This window comes from Rhodofomes roseus (assembly GCF_022264815.1).
Source record: "Rhodofomes roseus strain CIRM-BRFM 1785 chromosome Unknown C8Q71scaffold_12, whole genome shotgun sequence".
In the NCBI taxonomy this organism is placed as follows: domain Eukaryota; kingdom Fungi; phylum Basidiomycota; class Agaricomycetes; order Polyporales; family Fomitopsidaceae; genus Rhodofomes; species Rhodofomes roseus.
Window position 1 is genome coordinate 734,908 of NW_025952968.1, and position 22,506 is coordinate 757,413.

Genomic DNA, 22,506 nt, shown 5'->3' on the forward strand with positions numbered 1-22,506 from the left:
CGGGTGTGCCGGGGGTATTTGTCGTAAGCAGCGTGCGACCAACCTATATCGTATACGCGACGGACCTGCCATGCGTGTTCAGAGCGCAGACTGCTGCGGATGTTGCATTCGCGAAGGGCGAAATGGCTGGGGCAACACACGCTGATCGTATCGCTGACTGGTTGTCCAGGCCCTGTAGAAGAACCTGACGAGTGAGCCACGCTGACAGTCGTCATCCCCGTGTCTGGTTCACTTGCCACTTGCATACACAGAAAATCTCGTCAATCTGCCGTGCTTCGTCCGGGACTTGTGAACTCAGAGAAGTGGCAGAAGCATAACCAGGGGCACGAGGCAGACATGCGGATATCGATGAAGTACAAGGAGACGGCGATTGTGTTTTTCTTCGGATTCAGAACGAGAGACTGCTGCGATACACCAAGCGAGCTGAAGTCTCCTTTCAGGTGCAGACTGCACGGAGAGGAGTCACAAAAGGCTTAGAGCGAGGGCCCGCAAGCGATGCTCGCAAACTGGAATCTTCCTGCCGTCTCGACGGTTTGAATGGAGAAGCTTGAGCGATAATGGGCGCTGGAGGTTCTCGAGGAACGAACGCAATGTGTCATTGGAAGATCTTGTGCCGAGAGGGCGCCCGATGAGTCGTCTGACTTCGCGGCCTCTCGCGTGCGAGACGGAGGGACGTGGTCGAGCGCATCATGGGACTGGGGATGCCGCGAGCCCAGCTTGGAAGTGGCATGTCCTTAGCGGCCCACCTAAACTCCACTGGTTGCCAAATGTAGGGGAGATGCGGGAGATGAGCCGTACGTGTTATTACGAGAGGAGCACTCACAGCCGAGCAGAAACTTCGTGCAGGATAAGCAACACACGGCTCCGAAGCGGAGCATGCACATGCCAGTGAAGCTGCTGGGACCAAGTTGGCAGGCGTTCCGGACCCGATGCGTCCGTGCACACATAGGTGAAACTATCTAGGCGGTCGCCGCTGATTGCTGAGACGTGGCTCGCTGGCGGAAGACACGAGGAGAAGATGTGCGGGGAGGGACAATAAACAGCGCGGCATTTGCTTCCGCCGCATCGGGCGCTCTGAGGAGAGGTAAAATCCACGTGGCTACGAGGGGAGAGACGCCGGCGCGGCCAAGCGAGTCGCGGCTGAGTCGCGGTGACTTGCTGTGGCTGCTGCACGTCTTTTTTGGTGGCACAGGCCGCTGCACAAGGCGCGACGGACGCGGACCTCGGGGGCGAGTGCGGGGAGTGATTACCTAAATGAGATCGAGGGCGGCTCTGGAAAGGCAATGAGGCTGGGGCGTGTGAACCGTGGGCGCTGACGGCTGTGCAGCGGGCGGTGCGGGTGCGGTGGGCTGCTGAGAGGCGGGCTGGCGGCTGCTGGCGGGGCCATCGATGTGAAGACAGAGAGCAGCGATATTGGGCGATAGAAGGGCTGATACACGACCTGCGAGCGAGGACAGTGCGCGGAGGCTGGGCACCACTTCATAGCTGTAGGCAATCGCCGCCGCGAGAAGGGCACGTTGCAATCAAACCCTGAACTTCTTCACGGTGTCAGGCAGGCGCAAGGCCCCTCCCCTCTTTCCTCCTCGCCATCTCCTCCCCCAGCGAGGCCATCGTCCACCTTTGCATCTCGTCCTCTTGCTCTCCTCGTCATCTCCAGACATATCTAACACGCGTCCTCGCCCTCCCAACAACGCCATCACGACCCCGCGCGCGCATTTCATCTTTTTATACCATTATTCCCTTTTCGCATAGATCCCTCCGTCTCTCCTCCCTTCCGTCGCTCCTCTTGCGGCTCAAGGCAGCGTGACAGGGCTGGCCATCTACCCCATCTTTGCCCAGCGCGCACGACTCAGCAACCCCAAACTCGCTTCCCCGTCCACGACACCAATTGATTATTCCTAATAGTCACCAGCAAGCATTTTATCCTCCATCCACTAGCAGACGTGTCATCCAAAGTTATACTTAACTGTAAGTCGCTGAGCCGAACCTGTCTCGGTGTGTGTGACAATCGCGTGTCTGTCCTGTCCGCCGAGAAGACTGACATGTTTCACGGCGCAGTCACGAAACCTTTAGCAAGTCAGACCAATATCTTCTCTCACAATCCCGACGATCTCGGTCTTCCCAGCCCAGGTCAATTCAACACTACACTCGAACCCCGTTCCAAGCAGATGTTATCGGCGCCGCGAAGAGCGCCTGCAGGGAGAATGTCGAAAGGTACGTCGTCATCCCTTCGCTCGCCTCGTCGGGAAGTGAAGGAGCGCATCTTGTTAGCCGAGCTGTCGGACCAGAGCGTGCTTTCTCCCCCATACGGTGGTGTACGTTGGAGCTTCAATGGTAACGGACAACTTGTAGATTCTGCATCAGCCGGATGGGAGCTAGCCGACGAAATTGGCAAAATGCGCATTGGTGGAGACAACGATGGTACCAATCCTCAGCTGCATACGCCGCCACCTTCCAAGGGCAGCGGGCTTGCTCAGTTCCACGAAGTGTCGCCGATGGAATCATCTTCTGAGACAAGCCTTGAATCTGGTCCCTCGAGTACCCTTGATCCTACCGCCAATGCGCTGTCCCATTCTCGCGAATCGTCCGCGGATACGACTGCGAGCCAGACGCTCCGTGGCGCGCCCATGACGCCTATGAAGGTAGGCGCAGTGGGCGAGTCCAGGAACAGACCGCATTCCTACAGCGGCGGGCTGTCCAGCACGGACCTTACGCGTCTCCAGCAAGCCGGTGGCAGCCCAGGGAACAAGGAGTCGTGGTCCTCGTCCAACGGTACTCCGGATAGGCAGCAAGCGGAGCAGCCGTCGTATCCGTCATTGACTGTTCATACCGGCGGCGCTCGTACTCAGGATTTGCCTCACTTCTCCCAGCTCACGTCGCCCGGATCTCGGCCAGACGATCTGACGTACGACTATCAGGCGCAGCAGCAGCGTCAGTTCAATGCGATGCACCTAGGTCCTCCTCTGGGACCAGGTGGTGCCGTGCCTTCGTTTGTCCACGGGAGGCCTAACAATATGTATCGTCAACCTCCTCGCACCTTCAATCCGACATTGCCGCCTGTGATGCCTAGCCCGACAAACTTCGCGTATGCTGCCCCGCCACCACCAATGTCCATCAGTAATCCTCAACAGCAATTGTACGAGATGATGCTCCCAACCCCTCCTCTCGACAACCCGACCATGGCTCGGCTGCAGCAGCAGGGTCCTTTCCGCGGTACTCACCAGCACTCGACATCTGACCCCGTTGCGGTACGTGACCCTGCCGCGCTTGCCCTCCTCAATAGCAACATTCAGGCCTTCGCCGCCGGCCAAATGTACCCCCCGAACTTGCCGCCGCCAGCTGCGCTGTCGATGTTCGCTAGCCAGTTCTATGGAAACCCCCAGGATGTCTATGCCTCTCCTGACTTGGCTACGGCCCAGATGATGGCCCGACTCCAGTCGCAATACGGTGGAGCGTACGGGGTCCCTCTGCCAGGGCAAAACGCTGGTGTTGCCAACCCGACGGCTAACGGGAACGCGAACCCGCAGGGGCTAGCTTCGGTTGGCCCTGGCGGTGCGGGTCCGAGCGCGAACAACCGCAAGCTAGGATTGTACAAGACCGAGTTGTGTCGGAGCTGGGAGGAAAAGGGTACTTGCCGTTATGGTGCCAAGTGCCAATTCGCGCATGGTGAAGAGGAGCTGCGCAAAGTCCAGCGTCATCCCAAGGTTTGTCGCGTATCATCGTTGCTACTACTAAGACGTCGCTGACCGGTTCTCCTCCCAAACCAGTACAAAACGGAGATATGTAGGGTGAGTGTTCTTCTAGTCCGCCGAAGTACATGTGGAGCTTATTCAGTTGTGGCCAGACGTTCTGGGTGTCTGGTTCATGCCCCTACGGCAAGAGGTGCTGCTTCATTCATACCGAGCTTCCTGCTTCTGGCGCGCCGCCAGGCGCAGACGGAGCTCCGCCACCGTCCAACCTACACGGGCGTGATCGGTCTGGCAGCACCAACAGTGACCCGAACGAAGTCTCGACTTCCCTTCTTGCGCGTATCTCTGCCCGGCGGTCCCAAGAGATCCCTGTCGGTTCCAATGGTGGCAGCGGCAGTACGACGCCTCCGTCAGCGACGTATTCATCGCGGCCTCGCTCCCTGCACGTGGATACCAGTATCCTCGACCCGGCAGCCGGCTCGAAGCAGAACAAGTCTGCGTATCCGACGTTCGCTCATAACGGTATCTTAAGACCTGCTGGCGAAGATGTCACCGCTAGGTCCCCCGGTCCCGTCACCGCTGGGCCAGACTTCGGCAGACATGCCAGCGCCAGGCTCGACATCGTGGGCTCACAGGTATGGGTCCTACCCAACTGACCCTTTTGATTGGTCGCTCACACTTTGATTGCGTTTAGCGGCAAATGAGCAAAAACGCTGCTTCGAACTCTAATGTGCGCAACTCGTTCAATGGAGGCGATATGCAGCTTGATTTCAGCACCACTCCCACCGCGACTAATATGTCCACTCAGCTGGGCTCTTCTCCCGAGGCGCCGAAGCCCTCGTCAAGGATCAATGGACACGTTCGCTCGGGCAGCGCTGGAAATTGGGGAAGTGCGACTCGTGCCAACCATTTCACAGCCTACCCTCTTTCGTCCATCCCGGGCGGTGAAGTGAAGACCAACTCACCTTGGGCTGATTACACCGCTGGTTCTCGCCTCGCGGAACAAAACTGGACGTAGACGTCGAGTGCTGGGTGCGTACAATGTAGGATTATGTGGACCGTCATCGTTCTTTTTGCATCTCGGCATGGACGTCTTTTAACGACATCTTGCTCTGTTCATACAATGCGCGAACGCGCAGGTTTTGACAATCGCGTCTTCGCAGCTCCCTTGTCCAGGATTCCTCCCCTTCAAACTCCCGCTACCATACTGTTACGAAGCCACGCGCTTTTACGATCTACATGCTCACGTCATCGTTTGGCTGTCTGCTCGTCTCGAAACCACCTTGACTTATTTCAGTCAATAGCTCAGTCTCGTTCACATCCCAGTCGGCACTCTGCACATGTTTATCTTATAACGTCAATTGATTCACGCTCTTGTTATGCCTGATATTCCAATCGCATGACCGAGTGAGATGAAGCATCGTCTTCGGCAACGACACGACATAACATATGTATGCAGGAACTATAGATCGTGTAGCATTCGTCGTGTCGTGTGCTTAGGATACTGGGTATGAAACGCTGACCAGGGCATATAGTACTACTGTACGAACAAGCAATCTATTCAGGCGTAAAGCAGCAATTCGTCATGATCACATCAGATCGACAGACCGAGCGCACTGACTTCTCTGCGGAAACCCTCCATTCGACAAGCTGCGTAGCCCAGGTAGTCAAACTCTGATTCGCCGTCCTTGCTCTCTACCATCTCGCGAGCCTGGACCACACCCCACACAGCCCACATCGCGTGGGATGCCGGGCTCCACACCCGAACTTGACGATCCAGCCTAGCCATTGCCTCGTCCCGTTCTTCGTCTGACACAGATGCGGGCGCGTCGGCGGTAGCGAGGGTGTGAGTGATGTAAGAACGGTAGAAGTTGCGGCGCTCGTCTTTGGAGGGATACAATACCGGTTTGAGTTGATGCGGCACATCCGAATGGTAGTTGGCCGTCCATTCGTGGAAGTGATTCGCGATGTCAAATGCAGCGGCGTTGGGAGCGGAATATTCGAAGTCGACGACAATGATCTGCGTGACATGTGAGCATTAAAGGTTGTTGTTTCCAGATCGTCTGGTGGTCATACCTGCCGATGTTCGGGCATGCCGTCCTTGAGAGCCTTGAGTCTCAGCAGATTTCCATACTGGGTATCGTTGTGTGCAAAAACCCGTCTGCTGACACCCTCAGCGCTCTCCACCTCCTGCAGCCAGTGCGCATATTGACGCCATTGGCTTTCGAAAGCGTCCAGGTCGAGAGCTCGGAGGACGTCCCCTGATACGCCGGGCAGTGCTAGCACCTCGCGTGCGAAGATGAGCCACGACTGGACGTTCTGCATCGCCGCAATATCCCAATGACTATCCTCGCCCCGTGCTTCCTCGACATCTTGGACATCAACATCATGGAGCTCGGCCATGCGAGCTCCGATCCACGAGCTGATTTGAGGATCTCGCAGGTCCTCGGCTGTGAGCGTCGTTGCATCGAAATGCTCCTCCACACGGCCGTTCTCGAACGTGCCATATACACGCGGACCAATATGATACTTCGACGAAAGTACATGCAGTGTCTGCAGTTCTTTGGGCCGTGAGATGAGCGCCCCAGATGAAGGTCCATAGATGCGAAGGAGGAGGATACGCGTGCCCTCGACTCGAGAACACGACACGAAGAATACCGCATTCGTCATTGATCCCGACACCTTGTGTATTTCTATGTCATCGAGTGTTATTTCCACGTTCGTCCATGAAGGGACGCGGAGGGTGTGAAGTATGTGCAGCAGCTGTGCGGCGAAGTGTGGCGACTTGTAACGACTGTATGACGAAAGGTATCAGCAACGGGTAAAAACTTGTCACAGCCGACGGCAAACCAGGATGATGACCCCTCCTGTGCCTCATTCTCGTACATTGCTGGCCGAACACCAACGTGAGTGAGATCAGATCAGAGAAACGCTGCTCACCGTGCTTCCAGTCTCCTGCCTGAATGCCGCAGCCCTTCGACCCTGACCACGTCGACGTCACAGTCCTTAAACGGGATGGATACTGAGGAGGTAGAGTAGGCTGGGGATGTGCCGAGGGTCACATTGTCGGCCTCACTCTGGAGAGAAGACGTCGAAGATCGTCTCATGGGTACAGCAGGCCGGCCGTAAGGACCCAAAGTAGATGCTGGTACTATCTCCGGCCCTACGGTTGGGGACATTTTGGTGGATGGCAGAAGTTTGAAGGATGCAGAAGGACCTAGTTTGATCGCGAGCAGCAATCTTTGAAGCAAAGAAGCGGATGGACTAGGCTCCGACGAAGGCCCGCGCATTCAGATTGTTATGCTGCCGAGTGCGGAATAAGAGAGTAGCGGTTCGAGAGATTCGGAGGATGGAGGTCGAGGACAAGGATGGGATAGAGCGATCACACGACAGTCGTGCGGCAGGAGAGGCGTGGTCCAGCTGCGATAAGTCCACTTGCCACAAATGGGCATCCCCCACATCCGGGCCCCTATCCACAGAGTCCAGGGCACGATGGTCCGACATCCACAACCTCCGAAATGCCAATCGCCTTATCGGCGTTCTCATCGACTGATTTACGAGCAGCGTATGGCGGAGTGACTTTGCAACTTGCTCGCCCGAAATTGGGAGGAGCGCTCGGTACTAATCATGAGTACGCCGCACGGAACAAGGGCCGAGTGCGCTTCCACAAAAGGCAGTTCCTGTCGCTGACTTCTCTCCGTGCCCCAATCGGTATTCAAGTTACCGCGACTCTCAGACGGCGAGTGCGGCTATGGGCCTACCAAATTGGCGAGGTGAAGCCGTCCACGAACAATCATTCTGGCAGTGGGCTTGAGCACAGCGGCTCAGGAGCTCAGCCTCGAAATATGCTCTCGGATCTTGCGAAACTGTCCCGGTCACCGAGTTGGCTCGGGGTTACTCTCGGCAGCAGACATGACGAACGTATAGCTCCTCAATCGCTGTTCCGAGTCCTCAAAGCTATCATACCTCACATGCACCCATACCCGTGAGGCTGGGAAGATCCTGCCGTCCGTTTGTACGATGTCAATCGCGGATCATAGTGCTCTGTTCGATGCTCATGGATCAGGTGGTCACGCTCGTGCTTCTCCAAGGATAGTTCAATCGGCCTCTCGAGATGCTAGCATCAAACGAACATAGCCCGAGGCGGCTGCTCGCATGTATACCTTCCCGTCAACGTAATGCTGAATCCTTGCACACAGAGCTAGCATCCCCTCTTCTCGAATCAGCCGTAGCGAGGGCATTCTGTCAGTCACTGAAGAAGCGTGAGGTAGATGACCAGAGTCCAAATGTCATGCAGACAACATCGGCTCGCGTCAAGCTGACCCTGACATATCTCATGAAGTTAGTCGGATCTTCGTACCCCGATCGACATACAATACTGTTAGCGACGCGCGAACTCGACCATGGGAAATTCGACTCGGGGCCGGTGCGCTGTTCGTGTGGTCAATGTCTTCGCGATTTTCTAGAAGAGGCGCCGCACGAGCCTAGTACTACGCCATTTAACACTGCCAATCTGAGGTACCTCAATCTCGCGAAGACACTCCTGCCTGTGGTCCGGTGAGAAGTCATCCTGTCGTTGACTCCGATTGAAATTGACGCACCGCCTGCCTGCGTCACGGCGGGCCAATAGCAGCCAATAGCGCACTTGCATCTTCAGTACGATAGCCGGTTACTTTGTCGTGGACCGGATGCCACGGCGCCGCATGTGCAAGCCAGACCTCATTGTGGTTTTCAAATGCTGCTGCCACTAGCTCACTGTGCAGCGGTCTCCCGCAGTCTCCGTTGAGATAGACTTAAGTTCCAGTATAACCGTCACATGTAGTCAGTCAGTCTATCATTGGCTCTGCTGTGATCGTCCGTGCGCTGACAGCACTGCCGTATCATTATGTCATTAACTACAAAACATGAGATAACGCTACAACGAAAGCGCCTCATACTGACCGTGACGCGCGAAGTCCTGAATGATCTCCAAAGCGATGTCCATGTCAAACAGCCACCACGTCGCACTCGGAGTCCGTTTTTGGCATGCCGATACCACCACCTTGCTGTGCCTGAGAACCACCTTCTGAAGCTACGGAGGGATTGCGTAGAGATAGTGATAGCTGACCAGGTTCATGAGACGTAAGACCGTCGGCAGAGTATGGGCACATACTAGCAATGCGACACCTAGGCAAGGACAACAGACCATCCATATTGTCTGCATCAATGCGCGTAAGTCCACGCTTTGCGAAGAGCGCAGGTTACGTGCCTGTATTGAGAGGGACAAAGAGTGTATTGCTTGCGACTTCAAATTTGCGAGTTGTAGCGACTGGATATGTTGCAGAATTGTGGCAGCGTGCAGTCCAGGAGGGAGCGTCTGGTTCAGTCGATTGTCGAATATAGCGCCGGCTAATGTCTGGGACGAAGATGTCAACGTCGTGTTCCACGCATGATGCATATAGCAGACATACCAATCCTACAGTAGCGCCAGTGAAACGGACGAGGAAAAATGCGCTAGTGCCAGATGCGGTCTCCTTTCGCCGCAAAGCACGAATGAAGATTTGGTATGGGGCATGAAACAAAAAACCGATGCCTATACCGGCCGTCATAACATACAGAGTTCGCGTCACCACCCCGGTATTCTCGGATAGCTGTATCATGAGGCCTTCCTGGAATGAGCATAAAACGGGGCGGGTTCTCGTCACTCCGTGACATACCGAAGCCTACGGTGGCCAAGGCGAGGCCGGCGGAGGTTACTAATTTCTGTGCCATGAGGTCTTGACGCCGACTCTGCCAGTAATCAATGAACCAAGCAGCTGCAGCGCAGTCCAATCAGCGTCCGTTCAAAGCAGAGAATGGCAACACCACATAAAGGACACACCTGGCATAGAAGCCAATGAGGAGCCGAGAGAGTAAGGAAGCATTTTGATCCCGGCTTGAAGGGGTGACAAGCCATCCACAGCCTGCTCGTACTCGTCCATTAGGAATCAACACAGGCGTCGTGATCGAGGGCCAGAACCTACCTGATAGAAGAGTGCCAAGTAAAACGTGCCCGCATTAAATGCGAAGTTATGTAAAAAGACTACAAATAGTATCGATACTGGACGCTGGTTAGCTTGTGCCTAGAAGTAGAACGCGTTGATGTACTTACCAATCGTCAGATCTGTGAAGACAGCCGGGGGAAATAAGGCATTCCGCTTCGTTCGAACGTCGTACATCCCGCCAATAATGAATATTACGAGCCCCAGGATAATCAGACAAAGAGTTAGCGGCGATGTCCCTGAGGAAGTATCAGAAAGAGAACGAAGGTATGCGCTTGAGTTGACTTACAACCAATGGCTGAGGACACATTGAGTCCAATCACAATACAGCTACTCGCAGCCATGAAGAAAAACCTGAAGCAGATGAGGTCATGATGGGCGTAGTACGGCCAGGCACTTACAGGCCATGAAAATCGAAGGTCTTCCATAACAGTCCCCAAGTCACATCGGTCGACCTTCCGAGGTTGACCCCGCTCAAAGAGCACCACAGTGCCACAGAAGAGGCGGCACAGATAGGGAGGTTCAGTAAAACTGCACATCCACCATGAGCTGTATATTACACGCGTTGACTGGGATGTCTTACATGCCCACCGCCAACTCAAGATACCAGACTGATCTGCTATAATCGTGAGCACGTCGAGCACACAGTTTGGGCGAACATTGGGCCTACCGCTGAAGACTCCTCCCAGAACAGGGCCAGCTATGGCCGAGCAAGCCCAGGTGACACTGAGCGCCTGTGACCATTTCGCTTGGCTTTCGACTTCTACAATTTCGGCGGTAATGGTCCAGACGAGGCTAACAATCCCGCCCCCGCCGATGCCAGCTACGGCTCGCGCTATAATCAACCACTGGATATTCTGTGCATATCGTAATCAGTGAGCAAGTAGTCGGCGATGGGTTTGAGAACATCACCTGGGCAGCGGCGCACAACGCATTACCTATAGCGAAAATGACGATATTGCTGTAGAGCACGGTCTAGCGAAGAGATTTCTCTCAGAGCGCTGCAGCTGTCGCCAAAAAACCAAACAAACCATACGACCAACGAGATCCGAGACTTTCCCGTACAGAGGCTGGAAGGCGGTCTGCGTGAGCATATAGGTGACAGACACCCAAGTGTATTGAGATGACGAGGCGCTTAGTTGGCTGGTAATAGTAGGCAGAATAGTGGACACGATCGTCTGGCCGAGACTAGTTAGTATGCCTATCGACTACGAATATCTCCACCCACCGCATCTGTGGTCGCTAGAAATAGTGCCATTGCGGCACTGCGAATGACGATGTTTCAGGGCTCGACTCATGAGACGTAAAGAAGTGACACACTTACCCTACGTGTGCAAAGAACAGCCTTGATGTAGTGAGCCTGCGCTCGTTGTCCGGCTTCTGACAGGTGACGGGGGATATTTCCTTGTCAGAAGAAAACACTTCAGTGCCGAGTGACTCATGAGAGTCTCCGCCGTATCCAGCAAGGGTCGCGCGTTTCAACGTCGAATCAGAGTCAGAGATGGAGACCAAAGTCTTCTCGGACAAACTACGTTCGTCTGCCTGTAGTGCCATACAGAGAGTTGTGGCAATCGTTAGCGAGGAGGGGGGGTCGGTAGGCTACGCCTTGATGGAGGGGAAGCGCAATTGCCCTACAGTCGATAGCTCGGTCTAATAACCAGGAGCTAGACCGCGACATTTTATACGAGAGGTGGAGCTGGGTCTGTGGAAGAGCTCCTCGCCTTCTAGGGAGAAACGTCATGAGTGCAGGCAAACAAGGGATGTAATAATGATCACTCTTCGTTGCATTGGAATAGGAATCTTTGCGAGCCCGAGATCCCGATAGACGATGGAATTGACTCTGAATGTAAACTGCTGAGCGATCTCTCTTAGCCTTCGCACCCTCATTGTCGGAGATACAGGAGGCCCAGACTGCAAAGATCTGAGAAGTCAGTGGAGGCTTAATTGGGCATGTGCGTTACGCTTGTAACGGACCCTTGCTTCCTGCGCGGCCCTGAAGTTTAGGTTCCCGCGCGCGGCAGGCTGCTTCTTCCCCAGGTCAAACGCTTGCCTATGGAGTCTTCGCACTAGGCATGCAAGCTCAAGCCGCGACGGGTCTGCGGGTGTTCGTATGATAAGCTCCGTTCTTCCAGCGACTCCACATGTCCCCTCTGCCGCCTCAACGTGATTGCGTCCTCGGTGAAAGTTGAGGCACAACTTCGTGATTTGCGATTTCCTTGTATGACCATGACCTACGTAAGTGCTAACGCAATGCCGATAGTCGTGGGGTAGCCAGCGGATTGCGTTCTCTTAATAGGGTTTTACGAATGCGGGAATCATGACGCTATGACGGAGTGATCAGGGCGGTGTGGCATTGATTATTATGACACTTGCATTTCTCATGCAAATGCAGTATGTACCGTAGAGCATATGTATACCAATGTGGGGTGCGGGTCGGACCCTTTAATGGCGTATCGGAGGTCCCGAATCATGCCGTAGCTCTCGTCCGCTGCTGACCTTCTTGGTCGTCATCCGCAGTCTTGTCGACGTCGTTTCCCGAAACTAGTCATCGCGAATCGTCCAAGGCATTGAATATGCACAGAACGAGGCGCGAGCAAAATTAAAATCCGATGAGTTCCTTGATCCGATGCCATGCACGAGACGCCCAGCTAGCTGGGGATGTAGGAGGAAAATCCGTACCATTTTCTGACGAGGTCGACTCGCTCGACGTTTTGTCACTTGATGGTGATGCCGGCTCCGTGGAAGTGGAAGCATGCGGTCCTGTCTTCGATGTGTTTGTCCGGCCTTCCGCCTCATCTGCATACAATTGGAGGATCTCTCGCTGTCGCGGCGTGAGTGACCTTGCATAACGGGTTAGCGCGCGCGTAATGAACAGGTGGGCCGGGCCTACCGAGGAAGCTGGATGGCAAATCTGACGAAAAGGTCCCCCTTTGGGCCGCTAAAGACGGAAGACACGCCACGCCCCTTCAGGACCATCTCTTCGCCATACTGTGTTCCAGAAGGGACCCGCACGTCGACGTCTCCATCTAAGGTGGGAACGCGGACCCTTCCACCCAGAAGAGCTGTGTGTAAAGGGATGCGTGCTTCATGGTGCAGATTTGCGCCCTGGCGCTGGAAGACCTTCGAAGGCGAAACGCGTACCCTGACGAGTAGATCGCCGGCACGACCCTTCCCGGATACCGGCGCGTCGCCCGCGCTTGGGACTCTGATCGTCATACCATCGTCCACACCTAGCCGGAGCCGTCAATGCGGACCGTGGTATAAGCAATTATGGAGCTTACCCGCAGGTACGTCCACCTTGACAGTCTTCTTCATCCTGACCTGCCCGACGCCTGCACACGTGCCACACTGGCTGCCTCGCGGGACTGTCGTACCGGTCCCATGACATTGGCTACATGTCGTCGACATGTGGAAGCCGTTGCTGACCACGTAGGACTGTTCACCCGTTCCGCCACAAGTGGTACATCTCGACCGCTTTGCACCAGACTTGAGGCCTGTGCCGGAGCAAGAGGTACAGTTGACCACCGGCGTGATCTCTATATGGCGAGTCGCGCCCTTGCAAGCCTCCATGAATGTTACGCCAACGGACGCCGTGATATCGTTCCCTTGCATATCATGGGCAGCCGCCCGACCTCCAGCGAAGGAACCTCCAGACGCGTTGAATAGCTGCTCGAAGAGATCCCCTAGCCCCCCGGGCCCCCGCGACGAGGACCCACGGAACCCGCCAAACTGGGAGAAATCTCCGAAGCCTCCTGTCGCGTTGGCAAACGCATTCGAGTCGAATCCAGGTTGCTGCGAAGCCGCGCCGTACTTGTCGTAGTCTGCTCGCTTCTTCTCGTCCTTCAAGATCTGCAAGGTACGAGTGATTAAAGATATGAAGGGAGGAAGACGAAGTAAACGTACATCATATGCTTCCTGGATTTCGACAAACTTCTCTTGAGCATTCTTGTCGGGGTTCGTATCCGGATGGTATTTACGTGCAAGCTGCAAACCTCATATTAGGTAGCTGACGAGGATAGAGATAACGTCACTTACCGAGAAGTAAACCTTCTTGATTTCCGCTGGGTTGGCATTCTTGCTCACCCCGAGCACTTGGTATGGATCCTTCGGTGCCAAACGGGCTGAGGAAGCATGGAAAGCGCGCTGCAGTACTTCATGAGAATGACATCGACCGTTGAAGAATGTAAGCGTACCTGTTTGCCTAGGCGACTTGGATATGTGTGCACGGAGATCCGCTTCGAGCGACGATCCGAGTGCTGTCTATGGGCATTCAGACATGTCGAATATAAACGGCTGCTGCTGGCGCGAGTCTGAGGATATGAGCAGGGGTAGATGGAGACAAATGACTGAACTCTAGCAGGAGACAAGCGAGGGGGCATTGGACGGCGAAGGATGGAATGACAAGTCTAGCAGGACACACGGCGACTTGGACTCGAAGCAGAGTCTGAATCACAGTGCGCCGTGCACGTCAGTCGCGGCCATTGAAATTTATGCAGACACTCCCACGGCCACGTGGACCATTCTAGACGCTTCTCCTTGTCGCACTCGGGCTTGGGTCGGGCATGTTTCCGAGATACTCTACTCACTCATTGCAACCTTAAGTGTCGAATGTGTTATGGGGCTCGAAGCTCGACCACTGGTCGGTGTGGTGGCCAGACAAGTATGCTATTGCACAGTGAGTGGCGTCTGTGAACAATACCGACGAGATTTCATGCGCACAGCTCATTAAACTAGATTCTCAAGCATTACGTTGCCCAAGACGCGCCTGCCACCACCCTTTACCGTACGAGACGAGTATCTCGTCCCCTTTCTTGATCGAATCGCTACCACTCCATACGCTCATCCTCAACTCGCCCATCTCCGTGCGACGCTCTTCGAATAAAGCATTCGGCCTGGGTTTGATCCCTCGATAGTCATTGACAAACCTCGCTTCGTTACCCATGAGGCGAGCATCAACGCCGACGCTAAGACCGGAAGGCGTGCGACACAGCGATAGGTCGTAGTCTGATTCGGGCCTCTCATCACAGTGAACCTCCCCGATGTAATCGACGATATGAATGCGCGGAGGGATCTTCTTAGCCGCGAAGAGGCCGAACTGTCCACAAGCTGGATGGGCGGATTCAGAGATTCGCCGGATGATAGTCAGCCTCTGGGAAGGCTGGTTCAAGGTCGGTGAGCTCGTCCGTTCGTGACATAACTGCAGACGCAATTCAGCTGGGACGGAGGTGTGGTACTGTTGCTCGGCGATGTAGGTGACGTCGGCAGGCCAGTGGGGGGGCGGTGAGGGGGACTTCATGGCAAGTTGCCCGTATGCTGTGTATGTAGCGAGCTTTGGCAGCAACCGCGCAGGCAAGGAGAGGCAAGGTGGTGGTTTCGAGCCTCGTGTGTGGCTGCTTGAGTCGGGAATGAGATCCACAGATGGCGATAGCGATCAAACGCGTGGGAACTGAGTGGCAAATGCGATCATGCTGCACGCCGTCGCAATGCTCTTGTCCCAGGTAGACTTCCGATTCCACTCCGCCCGACAATCATCTCTAGACTCTCTCTCTCGTGTCTCAGGTCGTAGCCCTGACTCTGCATATCTGCGCTCATGGGGCGAACACAAACCAAGTCTGTCGCCCGTGTATATGCCGATGTGAATGCGAAGCTAGGCCCCTCATGGCATGAATATGGTCCGCCACTATCCGCTCTTGTCCCGTCGTCTTTCCCTGAGCAGCAGAGAAAGATAACCTACAGGTTCAGTGGGGCCCTCAGGATCACTACGAGATTGTCAGGAAGGTGGGCCGTGGAAAGTACTCCGAGGTGCGTCGTCCCCATTCAGATACGCAGTCGAGACATCCGTGCGAGGACGCGACAGGTGTTCGAGGGGATCAACATAGCGAACGACGAGAAATGCATCATCAAGGTACTGAAGCCGGTGAAGAAAAAGAAGATCAAGCGAGAAATCAAGATCTTGCAAAACTTGGCCGGCGGTCCTAACGTTGTCGCTCTTCTGGACGTCGTTCGCGACCCATCCTCAAAAATTCCCAGCCTGATAACGGAATATGTACACAATGTGGATTTCAAAGTGCTATACCCTCGTTTCACCGACTATGACGTGCGATTCTACATGTTGGAGTTGCTCAAGGTAGCTAAGCTACTTTGCCTCGCCGACGATCCTTCTCACAGCCGTATCCGCTCTAGGCTCTGGATTACTGCCATTCCAAGGGCATCATGCATCGAGACGTCAAACCTCACAACGTCATGATTGATCATGAACGACGAAAGGTAAGGTGGCTACCCTGTTGAACTACTTGATTGACTCACACATGGGAAGTTGCGTCTCATCGACTGGGGACTGGCCGAGTTCTACCACCCGAAAACAGAATACAACGTGCGAGTCGCTTCACGATACTTCAAAGGCCCGGAGTTGCTGGTCGACTTCCAGGAGTACGATTACAGCCTTGATATGTGGAGTTACGGCTGCATGTTCGCGTCTATGGTAGGCCGTCGGCATGACCTCTAGGTTCGGTGCTCTCATTTGTCGTGTCACAGATCTTCAGGAAGGAGCCTTTCTTCCATGGTCACGACAACTACGACCAGCTTGTCAAGATCACGAAGGTGCTTGGCACGGAAGGTCTCTACCAGTATATCGAGAAATACGACATTGCACTAGACCCTCAATACGACGAGATCCTTGGCAAGTGAGTGCACGCCGTCCGACGCGTTTTATTCGTAGCCCTTATGCGTGCGATTTAGCTACCCGAAGAAAGCGTGGTCACGTTTCATTACGTCGGAGAACCAGCGGTACATATCAAACGAAGCTATAGACTTCTTGGACAAGCTCCTGCGATACGACCATCAGGAGCGGCTCACTGCGCGGGAAGCACAGGCGCACCCCTACTTCGGTACAGCGATACTCTCATGTTGCTCTCCGTCGGACTCACGTCGTTCCCAGATCCTGTGAGAAACGCCAGCGTGCACGACCCCGATAGCGACGGTTCTCCGGCATAGCAGCCAAATTTACATCTGTCTCATGACCTAGGAAGGCCAGGACTCCGCCAGCTAAGCTATGATCTATATAGACCGCTGTCGTGTCGTGTTGCTGCGGACGAGATGCTGTCTCTAATGTACGGGTTTGTCATGTTACCTCGCAGACGTCTCACCAACCGACTTTGCCGAAGACCGCCTGGGTCCCTCCGGGTTCTTTCCCTCGTGAACAGTGGTATGGGCTCAGTGTTTGTCGAGAACTCATGTCAGCGCCAGATAGGTAGAAGATAATCAATGTGTACCGCCTGCCGAATGCACGAGATCCACGTGCCGCTCGAGGATGTGCCTACACTGTGCCTGCTTCGAGCACGTCTCGATCGGTGCGCCCTGAGTGCACTCTGGTACTCTGGTGCACCCTCCGGACAAGCCAACTGATCGGTGCATGTGGAGCCTTCCGCAAGACCGCCTGCCGCCAATCTGTCGCCCGGACTTGGCTCAAGCCTGACTTGCAGTCTCGCTCGCCATATGCTTGCTGTGCTCCGCGGTACTCGCGCCGCCAATGCTGCCGTATGCTTGCTTCTATTACAGTGATGCATCCCCTGTTCGCCGCGCTGAACACGCTTCGCACCGCGTGTAGGATGCACACTCTCACCGCATGATAAGCCGCCGATACGCCTGCTGTCTATGTATATGCGCTACATCGCTACTTCCTTCCCGGAAACTCTTCCCAGCTCTGCATGTGTGGGCATGCAAATCGGGATAGCTGCGGCATCCTGACCGCTCGGCGCGCCGCCCTGGTATAAATCGCGTCCTCGAGGGGGTCGTATGGTAGGTCGGCTCTCCTGCTAATCATCCACGCGCCAGGATGGCCCGCACGTTCCCTCTCCGCTGCGTGTCCACCTTCAGCTTGCTGCTCGTCGGTTCGCACTTCCTCGGAGCGGCTGCGTTCGACCTTTCCCTCCGGGACAATGTAAGCTTCCTTGGCAGCTGGCTAGGCTCTATCCATCTCTTACGTCAAATTTACACTGTCTTCGTGAATGTTCTCAGGTCGCTGTGTGAGTGTGTTTCCTTTGGTGGCCTAGCATGGTTCAAGTTGTTCAATTGCCAGAACTTCAGGTACTGGGGACAGGATTCTTATGGGGCGACTCACTCGGATTACGCCAATTTCCAGCAGCCAATCTCATACTACTGTCAGGTGTGTCTCGAATCTAGCATATCATATCGCAAGCATTACTCACCGGAGTATCCTCACAAGGACGACGCGATCGACGTGATCCCGATTGCCTTCGTCAATGACTTCTTTGGCACTGGCGATTACCCCGTTCTCAACCTAGCGAATGTACGTACTTCACGCATTCACACATATCGAGCATCGCCGTGACCGTCAATGCACCGCAGACTTGCAACACTACCAATGCGGAGTACTTCAATGGCACCAACCTTTTGGACTGCTCCTTTCTGGCGTCGGACATCGAATACTGCCAGAACCAGGGCAAGGCTGTGACCATCAGTCTGGGAGGCGGCGGTGCCAGTGTCGGATTTACTGACGACTCCGAGGCCGAATCGTTCGCGGACCAAATCTGGAATCTCTTTCTTGGTGGCTCCAGCGACTACCGTCCGTTCGGTAGCGTTGTTCTCGATGGGTGTGTCGCCATTCCCGTGGGGTGGAGACGGTTCTCAACTTCGATTCGCTGATAGAGTTGATCTCGACATCGAAGGGGGTTCGGAAACGGGATATGCGGCCTTCATTGCGCAGCTTCGCACTTACTTCACCAGCGCGGACAAGAGGTCAACAGCGGCGTGCTTTTTTGCAAGGTCGATGGTGACTGACATTGCTTCAGCTTTTACATCAGCGGCGCACCTCAGTGCGAATACCCCGATGAATACCTTGGAAGCGCGCTGAATACGGCCTGGTTTGACATGGTTTATGTGCAGTTCTGTGAGCAGGTCTCCGGTCTCGCTGCATGTGTCGTCACTGAAGAACTGTTCGTCTAGACAATAATCCATGTGGCTTGCAAAACTTCGACGAGGCCTCGGGCTGGGACTACGGTATATGGTGAGTGAAGTCACTCCTATCATCATTGCACCTAGGGCATTGCAACAGCTTGATGACATCGACACTCTTAGGGATATCTGGGCGCACAATACAAGTCTGAACCCAGACGTCAAGATATTTGTCGGTGCACCTGCCTCGAGTACAGCGGCAGGAACTGGATACCAGACTTCCGACGCACTCTCAGATTATGCGGTATCAACGCGTAACGCATTCCCGTCTTTCGGCGGTGTCATGATGTGGGATGCATCTCAAGCCTATCGTCAGTTCCATGTATGTAATCCTTGATCTGGGCTAACAAACGGTGTGCAGAGAACGATCGCTATGATTTGGCCATCAAGAACGCGCTGGTTGCTGCTGGAGGCACTGGTTTTACTTACCCACCTTGCGACGCCGAGGAATGGCAGAGTGGCGCTGACTATCCAGGAGGCACAAACGTATCATACAACGGCTACATCTGGGAGGTACGTCGACTGCCATGCGTCCAATACAATAAACCTGATCTACTGCTGCTACAGTCTAAGTACTATGCCTCCGATGAGCTGACTGCAAACTACCAGGGCGACTGGTCACCTCGTATGTCACACGCTCACACTGGATCACACAAGCGACTGACGAAGGTCGCCTCCCATAGGAAGCGCATGCTCCGGTGGGTCTACCACACCCACCAGTTCGACAAGCGCAGCCTCTTCCACCGCGACTACCGGTACGGGTAACTGCGTGGGCGTATCTGCATGGTCCAACAGCGCGGCATACACGGGTGGCTCGCAAGTAACCTACAAGTGCGTCCTCCGCCCTCGAACAGGCACGATAGTGTGCTGATGTACACTGCCCGTCCCTTCTCGAATCCCTCGTTGCGCTCGACCCTGCAGCGGCAACTTGTGGACGGCCCAGTGGTGGACGGAGGGCGATACGCCCGGAGGTGGGTACCCGCCGTTTGTACCGTGCCCTGCGTTCTGATAGAGCTCAGCAGGGTCCGCTGGTGTATGGGTCGATGATGGAGCTTGCTCGTCCAGCGCCGCCGTAGCGCGCGACGTCCCTGACCCGACGCTCATCGCACGCGCTCGCTCACGCTTCTTCCGTTTCTAAGTGGAAGAGGTACCGTATCTGGTATCTGTTGATCGCTTGTCCTCTCGAGCGGTCAAGACGGGATTGCCGAGCATCCCGTCTCTTTTATTCGTGGCATAACGGGCGTGTGTTATGGCATCCGACGATGCTACGATGTTTATGACACTATCTAACGGTTTACGGTTTGGGATGATGTATCCTTTTCGGTGGATACCACTGTCTTGTACTTACGGTTTTAGCTCTCGAGGAGCTCGTCGGTCAGAAGTCGGCAATAGGACGAAAGGAAAGATTGGAATGCATTGTCCCGGTCAAGACACATGCTGGCGTATCGCACTGAATTGTTCGGGCACCGATAGCTCAGTGCACAAGAGCGCTGCGGCCGCGTCGAACCCGCTAATACATTGTCCTCGCAGGGTCGCGTTCCGCGTCAAGTTCAGACTCTAGGCAACTGTCGCCGGCAATGGATATTCCCCCAGATGTCATTCTGGGTATAATTGGTAGCTTGTTTCCCCGGCCAAACCATGAATAGCCGTTCTCCCGCTCACAGCTGAGCACTCTTCTTGCCGGAGGGTACTGGAGACGAGGTTAACGTTCTTGGCAGGCGGCCCATGAATAGGTCCTGTGAGTTTTCGACTCTTCGTACTCTCGCGCTGGCCGCTTTCCGGGACTGAGGACCCTGAGAAGTGGCAACCGGGCCCCGCTGATCCAGGTTCGCGTATTGCAAGGGAGGCTAGTGCGAGTCGCGGGACGTTCAACGCTACTCCTTCTGACATTGGCCGAGATGCCCTGAGGTATCGGCGACGGCAAACTCTGCAGAATGGGGGGCCAATGGGGGGAGGTCTTGTCGCTCAGGAAGGGGTATATTCGACAACAGAGACCCTATTACTTAGGCGGCTGGTCATGGCAAGCCGGACAACTTGAGGTTCACGGCATGCGCACTGTCAGTGTGAGTTCTGGTGCGGTGTGCACCACACACGTTCGTCCGGCCCGCTGTACATTCCCATGTCTATGTTCGAGATGTCGGACTGTCTGCAATTCTCCTCCGTGTCTTGAGACAGTATTCGCTGGCCCCATAAGAAAAGAACCTCCGGATCGTCGCAAGACCATGAGGCACTCATGGAAAAGACAGGATAGCATTCAATTCAGTAGACAGATACCCAGTAGCGACATCAGACTGCCTGGGATTACTAGAATCATCACACGACGAAGGCACGAGGATTACTTGAAAATACCAGGGCGATAGCTAAGATGTACAGTATGTTAGACGAATAGGCAGACAAGGACGCGCCGACAAAGAGTCAGCATGATAGCTCATACAATCCGGACCGTACAATACACGCGGCGAGAGGATCGCTCGCAACACGGAGACAACAAACGGACGAGGACGCGGGCTTGGAGGGCGCTGGTCTCATCTGATAAGATAGCAGTAATAGCAACAACAATTACACCACGAAAACTGAACTTGAACGCAGGTAACCAGTGACAAATCATGCATGTTCCCTTGCTGCTGAACCTGAGCCCAACCTCCGTGAACTGTCTTCGCCCCGCGCAGAGAGCAACGCGCCAATCGCCATGCTATCTCGTGAGCGTGGCGAGCCACCGCTGCTTTGCGAAGACGAGCTGTACGGCGACGGGGGGAGAGGCAAGTCACGGTCGCGATCCTGCGAACGATAGTGTGGATGCTCGCGTGTGGAGGCAGGAGAGCGCGACCGTCGCCGCTTGCGCGAATTCTGCGAGACATCCAGGGTTTCATGCGGATCAGACACAATGATAGGTCGGCCGCGGTCATCGAGCGCGTGCGGAGGCGGTGACCGGCTCGGGTGGTGGTGGTATGAGGGAGGCGGTGATGGCATGTGCGGCGCGGAGGCATGGTACTGGTGGGTGGGGGGATAGGGAGAACGCGGATGGTGCGAATGCGCGTAGTGGGAGTGAGGTTGCGAGTGCACATGAGCGTGCGATGGCTCGGCAATGTGCAGTGGCGAGATAGCCTGAACCTGAGGCTGTCGTAGAGATGGTTGATACAAGTCCAGCATGGACTTTTGCAAAGAAGCCAGAGAAGCTATTCGCTGCTCGGTAAATCATCAGCACCTTGCCAAGCTTCGGTTGCATGAGGTGGAGACGAACCTGGTCCTCGGCACTCTTGGCGTTGAGCATAGCGATGAGCATATCTCTGTCGCCATCGCCTTTTGCGCGGTAGGCGTCGAGTATTTCGCGCAGATTGGGTGGCGGAGACTGGCAAACAATGTAAACCGGTGGGATAGGTATTTGGTGCGTGAACTACTCACTTGTTGTAAAGACTGCCATACGGCGCCGAGGAGGGTGTCCATGGCGGGATCGGGGCAGTGCGGACGGTGCGCGGACGACGGGGACGGGAGGGCGTTCATGGCGGGCGGGGCTGGGGACGATGCGGTGGGCGTTCGTGGCGCATTGCGGAGGCCGGACGTACTTATAGCGAGGAGGAAGAGGCCAAGGACATTTGGCTATCTTTGACGTTCTGCGGCTGAGCACTCGCGACACATAATTATAGCTCTGCCAAGACATCCCAGACACTTCTGCCACCGTCGCCGTCTTCGCTCTCTCATGGCTAGTGCGCCGCGGGCTGCGTGGGGCATCGAGCGGGTGATGGGCAGTCCGACGGTCTGCGCAGGCAGGGCAGGGGCGGGGACAGAGGCAGGGGCGGGCTGAGGACGGTGGCTGAGGGAGGAGG

At 55.2% G+C, this 22,506-nt stretch overlaps 8 protein-coding genes across 8 annotated transcripts; 3 read left to right on the forward strand and 5 right to left on the reverse strand.

Annotated features, from left to right (window-relative positions):
- The first annotated feature begins 1,781 nt into the window (after nucleotides 1-1,781).
- Nucleotides 1,782-5,092, forward strand: C8Q71DRAFT_97440 (uncharacterized protein). Its single transcript, XM_047929227.1, has 6 exons — nucleotides 1,782-1,968; nucleotides 2,059-2,214; nucleotides 2,272-3,704; nucleotides 3,768-3,788; nucleotides 3,845-4,324; nucleotides 4,384-5,092. Exons 2-6 carry the CDS (start codon nucleotides 2,169-2,171, stop codon nucleotides 4,705-4,707), a joined length of 2,304 nt encoding a protein of 767 aa, XP_047778187.1. The 5' UTR covers nucleotides 1,782-1,968; nucleotides 2,059-2,168; the 3' UTR covers nucleotides 4,708-5,092.
- A 3-nt stretch (nucleotides 5,093-5,095) lies between these two features.
- C8Q71DRAFT_763536 (kinase-like protein) lies at nucleotides 5,096-7,281 on the reverse strand. The gene is made up of 3 exons (XM_047924006.1): nucleotides 6,630-7,281; nucleotides 5,766-6,483; nucleotides 5,096-5,709 (listed from the first exon to the last, which is right to left on the reverse strand). Exons 1-3 carry the CDS (start codon nucleotides 6,977-6,979, stop codon nucleotides 5,284-5,286), a joined length of 1,494 nt encoding a protein of 497 aa, XP_047778188.1. The 5' UTR covers nucleotides 6,980-7,281; the 3' UTR covers nucleotides 5,096-5,283.
- A 1,273-nt stretch (nucleotides 7,282-8,554) lies between these two features.
- On the reverse strand, nucleotides 8,555-11,400 carry C8Q71DRAFT_97552 (amino acid permease ScVBA-like protein). The gene is made up of 16 exons (XM_047929228.1): nucleotides 11,034-11,400; nucleotides 10,938-10,974; nucleotides 10,741-10,887; nucleotides 10,622-10,684; nucleotides 10,293-10,557; nucleotides 10,111-10,240; nucleotides 9,999-10,063; nucleotides 9,820-9,948; nucleotides 9,692-9,768; nucleotides 9,550-9,631; nucleotides 9,386-9,484; nucleotides 9,140-9,333; nucleotides 8,938-9,084; nucleotides 8,842-8,886; nucleotides 8,631-8,791; nucleotides 8,555-8,584 (listed from the first exon to the last, which is right to left on the reverse strand). The coding sequence occupies exons 1-15, from the start codon at nucleotides 11,261-11,263 to the stop codon at nucleotides 8,675-8,677; spliced, it is 1,827 nt and encodes a 608-aa protein (XP_047778189.1). The 5' UTR covers nucleotides 11,264-11,400; the 3' UTR covers nucleotides 8,555-8,584; nucleotides 8,631-8,674.
- Nucleotides 11,401-12,308: 908 nt separating this feature from the next.
- Nucleotides 12,309-14,088, reverse strand: C8Q71DRAFT_709462 (DnaJ protein; the record flags this gene model as incomplete). Its single annotated transcript, XM_047920684.1, has 6 exons — nucleotides 12,309-12,549; nucleotides 12,600-12,939; nucleotides 12,991-13,558; nucleotides 13,613-13,693; nucleotides 13,745-13,852; nucleotides 13,903-14,088. 6 exons carry the CDS (start codon nucleotides 14,086-14,088, stop codon nucleotides 12,309-12,311), a joined length of 1,524 nt encoding a protein of 507 aa, XP_047778190.1.
- Nucleotides 14,089-14,447: 359 nt separating this feature from the next.
- C8Q71DRAFT_709295 (uncharacterized protein) lies at nucleotides 14,448-15,005 on the reverse strand (the record flags this gene model as incomplete). Its single annotated transcript, XM_047920672.1, has 1 exon — nucleotides 14,448-15,005. One exon carries the CDS (start codon nucleotides 15,003-15,005, stop codon nucleotides 14,448-14,450), a length of 558 nt encoding a protein of 185 aa, XP_047778191.1.
- Nucleotides 15,006-15,165: 160 nt separating this feature from the next.
- Nucleotides 15,166-16,823, forward strand: C8Q71DRAFT_97738 (Pkinase-domain-containing protein). The gene is made up of 8 exons (XM_047929230.1): nucleotides 15,166-15,381; nucleotides 15,435-15,511; nucleotides 15,567-15,836; nucleotides 15,893-15,976; nucleotides 16,026-16,190; nucleotides 16,244-16,392; nucleotides 16,448-16,596; nucleotides 16,647-16,823. The coding sequence occupies exons 1-8, from the start codon at nucleotides 15,300-15,302 to the stop codon at nucleotides 16,700-16,702; spliced, it is 1,032 nt and encodes a 343-aa protein (XP_047778192.1). The 5' UTR covers nucleotides 15,166-15,299; the 3' UTR covers nucleotides 16,703-16,823.
- Nucleotides 16,824-17,409: 586 nt separating this feature from the next.
- C8Q71DRAFT_97747 (class III chitinase) lies at nucleotides 17,410-19,927 on the forward strand. Its single transcript, XM_047929231.1, has 14 exons — nucleotides 17,410-17,648; nucleotides 17,726-17,733; nucleotides 17,795-17,873; nucleotides 17,934-18,017; nucleotides 18,077-18,321; nucleotides 18,377-18,466; nucleotides 18,520-18,617; nucleotides 18,674-18,734; nucleotides 18,806-18,993; nucleotides 19,044-19,195; nucleotides 19,250-19,307; nucleotides 19,366-19,513; nucleotides 19,604-19,653; nucleotides 19,705-19,927. The coding sequence occupies exons 1-14, from the start codon at nucleotides 17,544-17,546 to the stop codon at nucleotides 19,818-19,820; spliced, it is 1,482 nt and encodes a 493-aa protein (XP_047778193.1). The 5' UTR covers nucleotides 17,410-17,543; the 3' UTR covers nucleotides 19,821-19,927.
- A 1,228-nt stretch (nucleotides 19,928-21,155) lies between these two features.
- On the reverse strand, nucleotides 21,156-22,382 carry C8Q71DRAFT_97894 (uncharacterized protein). The gene is made up of 3 exons (XM_047929233.1): nucleotides 22,085-22,382; nucleotides 21,924-22,031; nucleotides 21,156-21,865 (listed from the first exon to the last, which is right to left on the reverse strand). The coding sequence occupies exons 1-3, from the start codon at nucleotides 22,181-22,183 to the stop codon at nucleotides 21,287-21,289; spliced, it is 786 nt and encodes a 261-aa protein (XP_047778194.1). The 5' UTR covers nucleotides 22,184-22,382; the 3' UTR covers nucleotides 21,156-21,286.
- Nucleotides 22,383-22,506: the final 124 nt, after the last annotated feature.